The sequence below is a fragment of the Micromys minutus genome (genome assembly GCF_963924665.1).
Source record: "Micromys minutus genome assembly, chromosome: 13".
Lineage (NCBI taxonomy): Eukaryota > Metazoa > Chordata > Mammalia > Rodentia > Muridae > Micromys > Micromys minutus.
In genome coordinates this window covers 44,239,196-44,253,317 of record NC_137982.1, presented here as the reverse complement: position 1 = coordinate 44,253,317, position 14,122 = coordinate 44,239,196, and the positions used below count along the sequence as shown (strand labels likewise).

Genomic DNA, 14,122 nt, shown 5'->3' with positions numbered 1-14,122 from the left:
CCATTCATAGAAAACATGGGCACTCTCATGCCATTCTAGTTCCCGACCCATCTGAAACCCTCCTTCTTCTCCTCCCAGCTCCCTGGTCCACTCTTCATCCATTTCCCTTTAGAAAAGAGCAGGCTTCCCAGAGATATCAACCAAAGGAGGCATAGGAAGTTACAGTAAGACTAGGTACCTCCCCTCATATTAAATAAAGCTGGACAAGGCAACCAATAGGAGGAAAGTGCTCTCAAAAGCAGGCAGGAAGAGTCAGACAGCTTCCACTCCTACTTTTAGGAGTCCCACAAGACCACCAAGCTACATATATGCAGAGGACCAAAGTCAGACCCTTACAGGCTCCCTGATTGCTGCTTTAATGAATATGACTGCCTCTGAGTCTTGGTTAGTTGATTCTCTGAGCTGTTTTCTTGTGTTCTTGACACCTCTGTCTCCTACAATACTTCCTTCTCCTCTTCTTCAGGATTCCTGAGCTCCAACTAATGTTTGGCTGCCAGACTCTGCCTCTGCTCCTATCAGTAGCTGGATGGAGCCTCTCTGATAATTACGCTAGGATCCCGTCTACAAGTACAACAGAATATCATTAGGAGTCATTTCATTGGTGGCCCCCCTCTCTCTCCCTCTGTTTGCTTATTTATTTATTTTGCCAGTCATGCTTGGTTCTTCCCTAGGTCTCTCGGGGGGGTGGGGGGGGTCTAGCCTCTCCTCACCCTCCAGGCCTTGTCATGTGAGGTGTGGGCTCCCTCTCCTGGTGTGGGTCTCAAGTTAGATCAGTTTTTGGTTGTTCACTTACACAAGTTCTGCACCACCTGTGTCCCAGCACATCTTGCAAACAGTACAGACTGTAGGTCAAAGGTTTTGGGTCTGGATTGGTGTCCCAGTCCCTCACTAAAGCCTTGCCTGGTTACAGAAGATGTCTGCTTCAGGTTTCATATCTCCCATTACTAGGAGTCTTTGTAAGTTCCATGGAGTTTCCATTGCCCTAGGTTTCTATCTCTTCCCTGATATGTGCCCCCCCCACACACAATTCCAATCCTTTCTCTCAGTACTCCCTCCCTTCATCCCCACCCGCTGTGCACACCTGATCCCTCCCATTTCCATCCCCACCTGCCCCAGTGGACCAGTCCATCCTCTAAATCTATTCCGTTTCTCCTTCCCATGGAGGTCCATTCCACCTCCCTTGAGCCCTCCTTGTTACTTAGCCTTTCTGGGTCTGTAGAGTGTAACGTGATCATCCTTTAGCTTATACCTAATATCCACTTGTAGGTGAGTACACCACCATGTTTGTCTTCTGGATCTGGGTTTATTCACTCAGGATGATTTTTTTTCTTGTTCCATCCATTTGCCCGCAAATTTCATGGTCATTTTTAATGAATTTAAAAAAATAACTAAGTAATACTCTATTATGTCAATGTACATTTTCTTTACCTATTCTTCAGTCGAGAAACATCTATTTCCAGTTTCTGGCTATTGCAAATGGAGCCGCTATGAATGTAGCAAGTGCCCATGAGTAGGCTGAAGTGTCCTTTGGGTGTGTAGCTGGCTGTAGAAGTTTGTACTCCTTTGGAGTAGGGTTTCCTTTGTCGTGAGCACATTCTTGTTTGCTTGCTTGTTTTTGTTTTTTGAGACAAGGTTTCTCTGCATAGCCTTGGCTGTCCTGGAACTCACTCTGTAGAACATGCTGGCCTCGAACTCACAGAGTTCTGCCTCTGGCTCCTTAATGCTGGGATTAAAGGTATGTGCCCCACCACCTGGACATGAGCACATTCTTTACTGTTGGCATTCTGATCTTCTAAACTCCCACCAGAATGGCCCGTTAAGTTCTGCTTACAAGAGTCTAGAAGTTCTCTAGCCTGAAGTTCCAACCTCTTCCCCATTCTTCCTTCAAACCAGCTCCCAAGGCTGGTGAACCATGGTCAGATCCTTCCTGGAGACTATTCCCACTTCTTCAGACTAGTGTTCTGTATTAGTTACCTTTTCTTGTTGCTATGCAGAATACCTGACTCAGGCGACTTGAGGACTCGTCTATTCAGACTCAGGGTTTGAGCGAAGCGTTGTGATGGGAGCTTGAGTCTACGAATGACATTGCAGCTCAGGCTGTCCTGTTCTTCTCCCTTTATTCATTCTGTGCCACTCACTTCCCTCCTCAGTTAAACTTCTTTGGAGACACGCTCATTAACAACATGCCCAGAGGTGTGTCTCAATGAAGACTAATGGTTACAATGTACACATGCAACATGTATATGCACACATCTGCAGACCTTTTATTTGTATTTGCCTCTTTATATTAAACTAAGTATAACTTTGTGTTGGAGACCTCAGTTCTAAACTGGAACTGTTTGAACTAGGGCACCTTCTCCCTGTGTCTCTGACCTCCCACTCCAGAGTGAGAAACCTGGCTTCTGCCGTTCACCGTCCATCGGCTGCTAAGTCCCCATCTTCCCGAGCTGGTAGGCTTTCCTGGCTAGCACACCGAGCCTGTGTTGCCTATGGTCTCTCAACAGCACCTTTTGCAAACTCGTTTGTAATTCTTCAAACATTCTGTTTGCCTCCACACCTCCTTCTCTTCCCTTCTTCTCAAAGTTTGTCAGTTTTCAAACTGGGCCACGTTTTGGTATATGCTCTCGACTTTCTTTTCAGGCACTCTGTTAACACTCTTTACACGTTTATTTGTTTATTGGGGGCATACACATGCCAGGCCCCTGCTTGTGGAGGTCAGAGGACAACTGCTTCCACCATGGAAGGCCCAGGGATTGATCGCAGGTCCTGAGACTTGACTTATTGATCTCTTTTGCCAGCTATCCTCTCTCTCTCTCTCTCTCTTTCCCTCTCCTTCCTTCTTTCCATCTTTTCTTCCTGCCCTTTGCAAGCTGATTCTTACCTGAAATGCCCTAGTTTTTACCTTTTTCTCCCTGGCTATCACTTACTTTTTTTGTATTTTTGAGGTGTGTGTGTGGGGGGGAGACACACACACACACATACACACACGTGTTTGTGCACATTTGCATATGTGTGGACACACGTGTGGGTACACTTGCAAATTGAGGCACAAGGTTGATGTCAGAAATCACTCCTAATTAGGCTTCCACCTTATTCAGTGAGGAAGGGTCTCTCAGTAAAACCAAGAGCTCACCAGTATTGTAGGTCTCAGTAGCCATCTTGCTCTGGGAGTCGGAAGACCAGAATGCCAACAGAAATGTGGACAGCAGAGACTGCTCATGATATTTCAGAGGGGCCAGGACTCTACTGGGAACTGGAATTGTGAGAGACTACTCATGTTCTAGATTAATGTCCTTGGCCTGAGCAGAGCACAGTATAAATTCAAGCTGAAGGTAAATTGGTGAATACATCTCCACCTTCTGAGGCTGGAATTGCAGGGAAGCTGCCACATCCTCTCAGTATGTACGTGGGTTCTGGGCAACTGAATTCCTGTCCTCATCCGTGCACTGCAAGTACTGAGCTTGACCACTGAGCCATCTCCCATTCTTCATTCAACATAAATACTGCAGCCATTGGGCAGTCCTGAGACACAGGCAGACTCACCCATCCTTCTGTGCTTTAACTCTGACACACTCTTGCCTCTACACTTCGCCTTCACCACACTGTCCATAATTTATAGCATTCTGTTTTGTTTTGATAGGGTCTCACTATATGTCCTAGGAACTTGTTGGGTTGCTCAAGGGGCCTCAAACTTGAAATCCTCCTGCCTCAGCCTGCTAAGTGTTAAAAATATGAACGTGAGTCCTCATAACCAGCAATTATAGTTCTTTAAAACGGAATTATGCAGTACTGTGGCCTCAGACAATGTAAATCACATCTGGTTTTCAATTTGTAGATGCACATTCATTTGGATACTCTTATTTGTTGACGATTTAGCTCAAGTTTTTTTTTGGATCTAATATGCATCTATGATGTGAAATCTTTATCATATTCTCTTTTCAGCCAGGACAATGTCATTGATAAGGATGTCTAAACATGACTAAGTAAATCTTGCATATGGGTACAAGTGTCTCTAAACAGAGAAACCTGTTCAGGGGGTGGGAAAGTAGATTAGAGCTTCAGGATCTTAGCCACATGAACTTTTATCACACTTGTAATGGCTGCTAATAGATGAGCATGCATATGCCTTAGGACCATTTATCAGCCCACCGGACTGACTAATAATGAGAGGACTGAGTTAGCAGAGCCAGGCTGACTCCATGACAGGCTGCAGACTGGCAGTTTCTGTTTCCCAGAAGTGAGAACCCAGAACCAGGAACCTGTGGTCAGCCAACCACAGCTGCAGGCAGCCAATCCAAGAACACCTTGTCATCTGGCCTGAAGTAAGAATAGGTGGCTAGAATGAGTAAGTAACCCCCTGGGAAGTCTCCAGAGCCTAACCAATTGTAGAATCAGTCAGACCTCTAGAGACAGAGCTGACCAATCAAGGTAAAAGGGCACATACCCCTCCTTGGAATTCTCCTAACTGACAACAAAAGCTGGGTCCACCAGAGGTCTCCATTCCCAAATGGGGAGACCCCGGCATGCAGGAAATTCAGGTGAATAAAAGCGCTTTGCTTTTGCATACTTGAGTCTAGCAAATAACGAACCCTAACCTAGCTCCAAATGTTATTGTGGCACAGACTTGTAAATACAAATTGGATGGGTTTAAACCAGTTTTATTCTGACCCGTCATAATGTATATGACATTCCAAAAGTGTCTAAAATAGTAATCCCTTCAGATATTTTGGATTGGTGGGAGTTTCTGAAATCCCTAACTTAGTGTCTTATTCCTGAGTCCTAGCAGCCTCCCTTTGTGTGGGAAAAGACTGATGTAGCCACCTCTCAGGATGACCCTGGAGAGCAAACACTAACCATGAGGTTCCCATTCTGAAGCTGCAGGGTGACCGACGTCATAGCAGGATCAAAGTGCTCTGCAAGCACTTACTGTAATTATTGTTGTTCTGTTCTTGCTAATAACCTTATTTATACCCCGAAATTATAATCATGCAAAGAAAGATTAAAACAAGATGTGCAAGTTGCAGAGCTGTTTGCCTTGCAGATAGTCACCCTCGGAGTTCTCTGAAATTGCCAGGGTTAATTGAAGCTTTAGTTTTTGCCCCAGTGTAGTTGGTACTTAAGTGTTTCTTACCTGTCGACTTTTGCTCTCCAAAATAGTGCAACAATAGCACTTTAATTCCCTCTCATTAATGCTAACCTCTCAGGTAATGTTTAGTGCAACTCTTTCTAGATGATGTTTGCACCTCAGACTAAAACCTTTGTACCAGCTTCCCAACTGAGAAAAGAAGCTAAACAGTTACAGAGGTAATTTGTTTATTTAAGAGAGGCTCAGAACCTAGGAAACTCTGAAGGGGAGTTAACATTTAAGTAGTGGGCAGACATTTTAGCATATGATTAGCACCCTTCTCTCCCCTGGGTTTTCAGGGAGCGGAGTCAACTGGGAATCATTCTTGAGGAGTCTTCCGAATAGGTTTTTGCCTAGAGTCAGCACATTGCTCAGGGTAATTCTTGAGAGTTTCCCACAAACAGAATTGCTTGCTCTGTCTCTCAGCACTGGAGCCCCCTTGTAAACTTAGGACCAAGCTTTAAAGCCGGGAAGTTAAGACCTCTTCCTTCCTCTGCAGCGGTTCTGCTTGCAGAGTGGAAGAACCTGTGGTAAAATGTTACTTTCTTTCAGTGATGCAAGAGCCTCTGGCCTGGCTCTTGAGGTCTGAGCTCTGCAAAGAAAACGTACTCTCCTTGTCCCGGGGCTGGGAGCTCCCAGTTGCATTCTTTCCTGGCTCTTTGATGAAGGCCCAAGAGAGGATGCAGCAATGAGAAAGGAGGAGCGAGAGAAGGGACTCTGAACCTCCTTAAATCAGTTGCAAAAAACTAGCAACTGGGCGAAAACCCGAGAATCAGTACTGGAATACATTTGGTAGATATGGCATTCAAAAGTAGTGTGCACATGAGTCTCTCTCTCTCTAGTATGTATGTATGTATGTATGTATGTATGTATGTATGTATGTATGAATGTATATTCTCTAGTATATTTATATGTGTGTTTTATCAATAATATATGTTCTATAAATAAAATATTAATTAATTAATTTTAAAAAGGCTGTTCCAACACAAAAGGGTAGAGCTGGGGGAGGGAGGGAGGGAGGAAGGGAGGGAGGGAGGGAGGGACGGAGGGAAGGGTAGAATGTGGCCTCTGTTAGACTGCTTACATTGGAATCAAGATTTCATCGGTTTTTATTGGGTGATAAACGAGTATATTTAATTTGTTATACCAGTTCAGAACACAGGTTTCCTTTGTCCTTTATTGATTTTTTTTTCCACTAAAATAATACCCTTTGGTGGAAATGGAGGTTACAACTAATTGTGATTACAATATTTATATAATATATTTGAAGGTTGGCCTGGTGGTCCAGGAGGCTCCCAGAGGACTTAGAGTTCAAAGATTGCTTGGAGTCTAGGTTGACTTTAAGTCTAGCCTGAGTAACTAGTGAAGCCTCTCAAAGATTTTTTTTTAAGGGTGGTGGGATCAGGGAAGGGGCTAAAATTCAGTGGTAGAGCACTTGCCTAGAATGTGTGAGACCCTTGGTTCAATCCCTAACACCAGACCAAAAAACAAAACAAAGTTAGTGGAAAAACTGTATGTGTACCGAACACATACAGACTGTTTACTTGTCCCTGTCCCCTCGGTCGTATGTATAACAGCCAACAACACTTACTCATATAGCGTGACTATATATACAACACTTACATTGTATTCACTAGTATTAGCAATGGAGGGAAATGCACATAAGAGAAGGGGCTTAGAACTTGGCTTATCACCTTGTGCTTACTGTACTCAGCACAAGGATTAAGTATGCTGGGACTTCAGACCCAAGCATCCAGTGTCACAAGAACTTGGGCTTGTGCTTGTAATCGCAGTGCACAGAGGCCATGCAGGTAGATCCTGGTACTCACTGGCCAGACAGAGACCTTGCCTCAGACACACAAGCAGTGGAGAGGGAGATGGCCAAGTGGCTAAGGGCAAATGTAAGGACCTGAGCTTGAATTGTCAAGCGCCCACATGAAAAGCCAGGGTTGGCCATGTGTTCCTTTAGCTCCAGTACTTGAGAGGTAGAGAGAGGGGGTTCTAGAAATCCAGTGGCCAGCCAGCCAACCCAAACGAGTAAGCTTCCGGTCCAATAAGAGGCCCTGTCTTAAGAGAATAATATAAGACACACAATGATCTGCTCTATCCTTTGTATGATTGTACATGGACTTAGGTACCCCAGTGCACACACATACGTGCACACACACAACATGAGGATTATTTTTAAGTGTATTTTGTACATTTTACCTATCCCAGTAGACTATGTTGTAGTTGGTATGAGTCGGCAGCTATATGAATGACTAAAAAGGGAGATACATTTCAAATAGGAGCATGGCATTTGGCAAAAGCTGTGAGTCAGAGCAAGCTGTTTCCTACAAGCTTCCCTTCTGATCAGGGCTGCTGGTTCTGTGACTAAGTTTGATGTGGTAGTAGTAGTGGTAGTCCTTGGACCAGTGGTTGGCCACTGGTCACTGGGTATCAAAACCATCTTGTCCTCAGCTTGTCATAGTCTGTGCCGGACCCACGCCATTTTATACATTTCCCCCCTCAAATTGTAAGGTAGACAGACACTGACTCAGTCGGTGTTCTATTGCTGTGAAGAGGCACCATGACTATGACAACTCTTGTAAAGGACAACATCTAATTGAGAGTAGCCTACAGTTTCAGTCCAGTGCCATCATAGCGGCACGCAGGCAGACATGGAGCTGGAGAAGTAGCTGAGAGTTCCCGTCTGGATCTACAGGTGGCAGGAAGGGAGGCTCTCAGATTGGCATGGGGTTTTGAACCCTCAAAGCCCACCCCCAGTGGCAAATCATACCTCCTAATCCTTTCAAATAGTGCCACTCCATGGTTACCACACACACACATTCAGATATACCTATGTGGGCCACTCTTATTCAAACCACCACATCTACCTATACTTAGAGCCAGCAGGAAGCCTGCTGGCTAATCATAGTACACCTTGGTGACCTTGGTCACATAACCATTGGTATTGGTGGTGACAACGTCAGTCTGATGCCTGTGTGAATATTCTCTCCGTCCTGGGCTTCTGTTGCTTAGAGACTCCTTCAGCCTGTTGGCTATAAAGTCTTGGCTCTGAGCTCAAAAGAGCCTTTCTCTTGGTCCTAGTCAGTTCACCTTGCTTTTTACAGGATTCACGAGGAAGGATCGCAGCAAGGTGCTGAACTGGAAATGAGGCAGGGGAAGGAAAAGAAACAGATGTGGTAACATAGGCTTGAAATGGCATACTGTTTGACCTAGGTGAGGGGATGCAACTACATCTCCAGCTGAAAAATTCAGCAAAGCTTAAACTAGGCCGTGTGGAGATTTTTGTTGACGTATTTCCCTGCTCTGGAGCGGGTGAATTACCACAAACTAAATACAGTCACTTAATGATGGGGATACACGTTCTGAGAAACATGTCAATAGATGATTTGTTATTGTGTGCACGTGATAGAGGGCACTACACTTGTGTGGAGGGTATGGCCTCTCGTCATACCTAAGCTGTGTGTCATAGCCTGTAGCCCTTGATAATAACAACCCTGTGAACAGTGTTCCCGCACTGCTGTCACAGGCTCCTGTAATACAACACTCTTTGTCTCTGTGGCCGTAGGAAAGGTATGGTAAAAAGCTAGGCGACGGGAAATTTCTTTTTCACATTATTATCTTTTTTTTTTAAACCCACTGTAATCTTAGGGAAACTACTATCTGCGATTTGTCTGTAACCAGCCTATTGCTATGCAACTCATGACTGTATCCGCCTCAGCAATTAAAGTGTAATAAGAAATGCTGAGAAAACTCTTGCCTAGGCTTTCCCTCTTAGATACCCTCAGATTTTATTCCTTGCAAGTTCTTTATAACCTGAAAACCTAATGGGAGGCAGCATCAGTGGGGAAATTGCGCCGTAATGATGTGGCCGCATTCAGTCCTTTATTCATAGGAACTCATTTTAATTCTCCCAGCGATGCTCGCCTCAGAAGAGGAGCTGAGGCCCCTTCTCATCTGCTGTAGGCGTGTGACTGTTGAGTTGGATTTTACCTCCCCACCCCCAAACCCTGGATGTTTGGTGTTTGCTAGTGAGGGCTGCAGCCCTCTTTGTAAGAAAGCTGTTTGGTTTTTTTAATGTGGGAAAACTATACCTAATAAAAGGTTTACCTTTGACTCCTTCCTAAGTGTGTGCTTTCCTGGCATTAAGCATTCATGTCGTAGGAGCATTTCCGGCATCCATCTGGGACTTTGCATCTTCCCCAACAGGAACTGCGCTTCAGTCCTTGGCCTAGCTAGTTTCATCTTGACTTTTTTGTTTGTTTTGTATTGGCTTCCTTGTTTGTATTTGTTTTGTATTTCATTTGTTGTATTTGTCTGTGGTGGGGTAGGTTTTGCTTTGATTTTTGAGACATAGTCTCACTCTGTAGTAGGCCTGGAACCTTTGGTACTCTTCAGTCACCCTCCAAGTGCTAGAATTATAGGCATCTACGGTGGCATGTGGACTGTTACATGGCTAGCTTCCTCTTAAAATGGTGTCCGTAAGGCACGCAGCATGTGTGTGCTTCTGTGGCTGCCCTGTTTCACTTTGCCTGCATATATTTAAGGTTCATCCATATTGTAGCCTGTGTCCAACTAGTGTGATGGGTGTTTCTTATTCCTCCTTCAGAGAACACATCTCTGTTTGTCTACTGTGCCACCGTGACTCTGAGCATACAGACATCTTTTCAGGTCCCTCCCTGCTCTCATTCCTTCTGGATATATACCCCAAAATGGAATTGCTGGCTCTGGGTCTAATTTTTTGGGAAGTTAACTGTACTGTTTCCATAGCAGCTGCATCATTTTACATCCTATCAGCAGTGTGCAAGGTTTCCAGTTTCCTCATATTCTTGCCAACACTTACATTTTCTGATTTATTCTTTACATATATGTATATATGTACATATATGTATATATATTCTTTACATATATATATATATATAAAGTATGTGTTAGTCATCATGATTTTTTATATTTAAATTATAGACTCATTTAATAAGTTTAGGTCTGCTTAGGTTTTTTTTTTTTCCTCTTGTGATGTTTTAGAAAGTTATTATAGGTAAGATGTTTTTCAAAGTTATTTATCCCATAAATAAATGAATAAAGAACTGTCTGTAATATACTTTTGGTTTTCCAGTACTTATAAGGTCCATGGTGGCATCTCAACTTTAATTCCTTTATGTCAGATAAATACCATTTTTGTGCAATCAGTCAGTTCACAAATAGCAGTCCTGTTTCTAGAAGCTTGCAGTTTAATTTGTGAACTTTAAATACATTAAAATTATATATTCAAAAATATTTTCTATATTTCTGCTAGATTTATTAGATATTTATCTAATTAAGGAGATTAAATAGTAGTGTATCACCAATTGTGGCTATGAAATATGATAAAGAAACAAAAGAAATGGATGTCTGTGTGGTTACTTAAAGAGATAGCTGCCTAAACAAGGAAAGAGCCACATGCTTAGGCCCTGGCCATACTGAGCTCTGTCCACCATCCAGCAGCCTCCAAAGCACAGCCCTGACATTTTATTCATAACCAGTCTGGTTGTGTCTTTTTGTCTGTGGTCATTTACAGTGAGAGAGACTTTGCTTTCTCTTCCTTTTGTGAGCAGCTATTAATATCACATGATCATTTGAAGGGTTGGTCTGTTGTTTCTATCATTTTACATTTTAGAGCATGAATTGCCTGTCTTCGTGGGTGTAATCAGTTTCTGCCCTTCAGCATGCAGAGCATTTTATGACTATATTAATGTGGAAAGGTCTAAAGATAGTTTTGTAGGTAGAGTTTTGTCGGTGTTGTGTGGGGTACTGGCTGTAGAAAGAACAAAGACATTAGGGTAAAGGCAGGCAGAGCTGCCTCCGGAAGGGACTAATCAGGAGCTGTGGCAGGCAGTGGCTGTTGCTCACCGATGGAGCCTTTTTATGCCTGAGTAAGCTCTTCTTTTATTAAACCCCAACAGGAAGACCTGGAAATTCTTTGTGAAAGTGTTGTGAGATGTTTTTGACACTCTGAATTTCGTTTTGAGCAGGATAGTAAAGGGTGTTCACTACATCGAGTTTTTATGTCTAATAGCACCTCTGATCGCCCTTGGTGCAGTCTGTCCTCACTGGTTACAGCAGTAAGCTGAGTGCTGTGAGGAACAGTTGAGCCACCAGACAGAGCCCCTTGACGCTTGGAGTTTCTTTTGAACACTTTCCCTTAAAGACTTGAGAGGGACATGTTTACCAGAACACATGCACAATGCTATAACCTTCAAATTTTAGATTATCAACATCAGCTTCAACTAATGATTCTTCTCTTGAGCTAGAATTGAAACACATGTGTTGAATGGGGAAGTATATTTGCAACAGTACACTGACTATTGAAAGTCTACATGTGTCAACTACCAATCCAGGAGCTTGGAGATTTCCTTTTTCAGTAGTAGTCTGTAGAGAATGTTTTCTTATTTGATTAGACATATTCCTAAGTACTTAATCTGGGGGTAGGGATGCATTTTGAATCTTTTTCCTAACTTCTTTCTCTGAGAGTACATTTTTGTTATACGTGGAATCTATCCTGCAACTTTATGTAGGTGTTTATTGGGTCTGGAATTTTCTAGGGGACCCAATAGTGTCTTTTAGGTAAGGAACCATGTTGTCTGTTAGCAAGATAGTTTGACTTCTTCCTTCCCTGTTTTTATCCACTTTATGTCTTTATCTTGTCTAATTGCTGCAGCTTAAACTTTGAGCACTCTATCAAATTGTTCTATTCCTGATTTTAGAGGAAATGGTCTCAGCTTGTCTGTTTACTGTAATGTTGGCTGTAGGTTTGTTGTTTATAGTCTTTATTATTTTGAAGCATGTTGCTTCTATTCCAAAAGTCTCCCCAGAAGTTTTCTCATAAACACAATTGGAATTTGTCAAATGCCTTTTCAGCATCAACTGAAAGGATGACGTGGTGTATATATAAGTATATTTATATGCTGTGTTACCTTTACATATTTACATGTGTTGACCCAACCTTTCCTTTCTGGAATGAAGACCACTTGTTAAGATTATAACGTATAGTCTTATTATGTCCCTAAACTTGGTTTGCAGGTATTTTATTGAGAATTTTTACATATATATTCATTAAAGAAATTCATCTATATCTTTCTTTTTCTGTTGTGTCTTTGCCTGTTTTTAGAAAACTATTTTAATACTTGCCAAGTAATTGATGAACTGTTTGTGACTTTTACAGGTCCTGTTTAGGATGAATGTGATTTGGAGAAATTGCATTTGTCGTCTGCAGCATGGTAAGGGGCCACACAGACGCCTGAGCAGTACCCACCCGCTGGCCCCTCTGGGGTCAAGGATTTTAACTGACCCTGACAAGGTTTTTGAACACAACATGTGGTAAGTTCCCCCACCCCTGCCCCCAATATTCATTTATATCTGTGTGAAGCACATGCCACATAGCATATATGGAGATCAGAGGACAAGTTTCTTTTCCCCTCGTCAACCATGTGGGTTCTAAAGACCCAACTCAGATCATTAAGCAGCAAGATATGGTATCCCACTGAATTTACCACTGAACCATCATGCTGGCCCAAATTTCACCTCTAAGTTTGATATTATAGATTATTATATGTGCTCATTCAGTATTTTTTCCCCCATTATAACCAAGGAAAGGTTTTTTTGTTTGTTTGTTTGTTTTGCTCTTTTTGGGGTTTTTTGTTTGTTTGTTTGTTTGTTTTGTTTTAAGACAGAGACTCTTCTTTACTCTTCTTTGTAGCCCTGGCTGCCCCGGTACTCAACATATAGGCCAGGCTGGCCTCTGGCTCCTGAGTGTTGGGATTAACTGCCACATACCCTGTGAGAAAGGATTTTTTTTTTAAGTTGATGATATCAGTTAGGCTGTAGAAGTCCAAAAGCCTGTGCAACCAGCACTGACTTGCATTTTCTGGACTGTTTTGAAAATGGAATTGAAAAGCAGAAGTTCCCTAGTACATCCAGCAGCCTTGGTGTCCTTGATGCCAAGGTCCCCAACCCTGGCTGGTCAGGCCACTACCAGGTAATGGGATGAGGGGGGAGAGGCTCTTCTCTAAACAGGGCCCTCCTCTTTGTGGCCCCCTTGGCTGAACTCATCATCTCCAGCCTCACCCCTTTAGTGGCTTGTGTAACAGGTGTCATCCATTGGACTAGGCTGCCTGGTACCCAAAGGTGTTTGTCATGTGCACATCTGTATCCACTGCTTTTCATTGTGACCCTGTCTCATGCTTTGAAGAAATCAGTTTCATTTGGGAAGTTATATGTTTATGAAAGGCTAATAATCTCAACTTGAAGCCTCAAGTTCAAAGGGCTGACTGTTACAGAGCGTTTGCTATGTAAGAAACAACTCAGTCATGAGACACTGCTTCCGGTGTCTTTCAAAACAGTTGCTTGTTGTTTCAAGACAGTTTTATGTATCTCCGGCAGGCCTTGACTCACTCTGTAACAAAGGAGGATGTGACCTTGACCCCTTGACCTTCTTGGTCCCTCCTCCTAAGAATTGGAATGCAGGGCGAGCCACCTGTACAGCCCAGCTAGAAAGATTTTCTCAAATTGGGAACACCTGGAATTAGGGTTATTTATTTTGCCATTAGTGCCTGGGACAGTGCCTAACACAAAAGTATTTGTTGAGAGCCGTACAGTGGTATAGTCTTTAATCCAGCATTTGGGAAGTGGAGCCAACTGGATGGATCCCCAAGGCAACCCTGATCTACATAGCAAGTACCAGGCTAGCTAGAGCTACAGAATGAGGCCATCTCCACCCCTCCCCCAACCCCAAACTCCCACCCATCCCACCGAAAGTTTTTGTTGAGGCATACATATAGCATAGCTGGAGTAAGGGCATCCTTGCTGGGTACAAATGTAAAACACAAACGAGGGTATACAAGGCATTTTCCGGAAATGGTAAGTGATATTTTTGGCTTTGTTTTGGGTATTCTTTGGATCCTCTGGAGATCTGTGAAAGATAAGGTTGGTGTGGTAGAGGAGAGAGGTGGGGTG

At 43.2% G+C, this 14,122-nt stretch overlaps 1 protein-coding gene across 1 annotated transcript in view; it reads left to right on the top strand.

Moving 5' to 3' along the window:
* The window catches only part of METTL8 (methyltransferase 8, tRNA N3-cytidine), an 82,918-nt gene that overhangs the window by 20,639 nt on the left and 48,157 nt on the right, over positions 1-14,122 (top strand). Inside the window, exon 2 of the mRNA XM_080927308.1 lies at positions 12,333-12,487. Within this exon, the coding sequence (XP_080783434.1) occupies positions 12,345-12,487 (143 nt within the window). The 5' untranslated portion in view covers positions 12,333-12,344. The remainder of the gene's footprint in view (positions 1-12,332; positions 12,488-14,122) is intronic.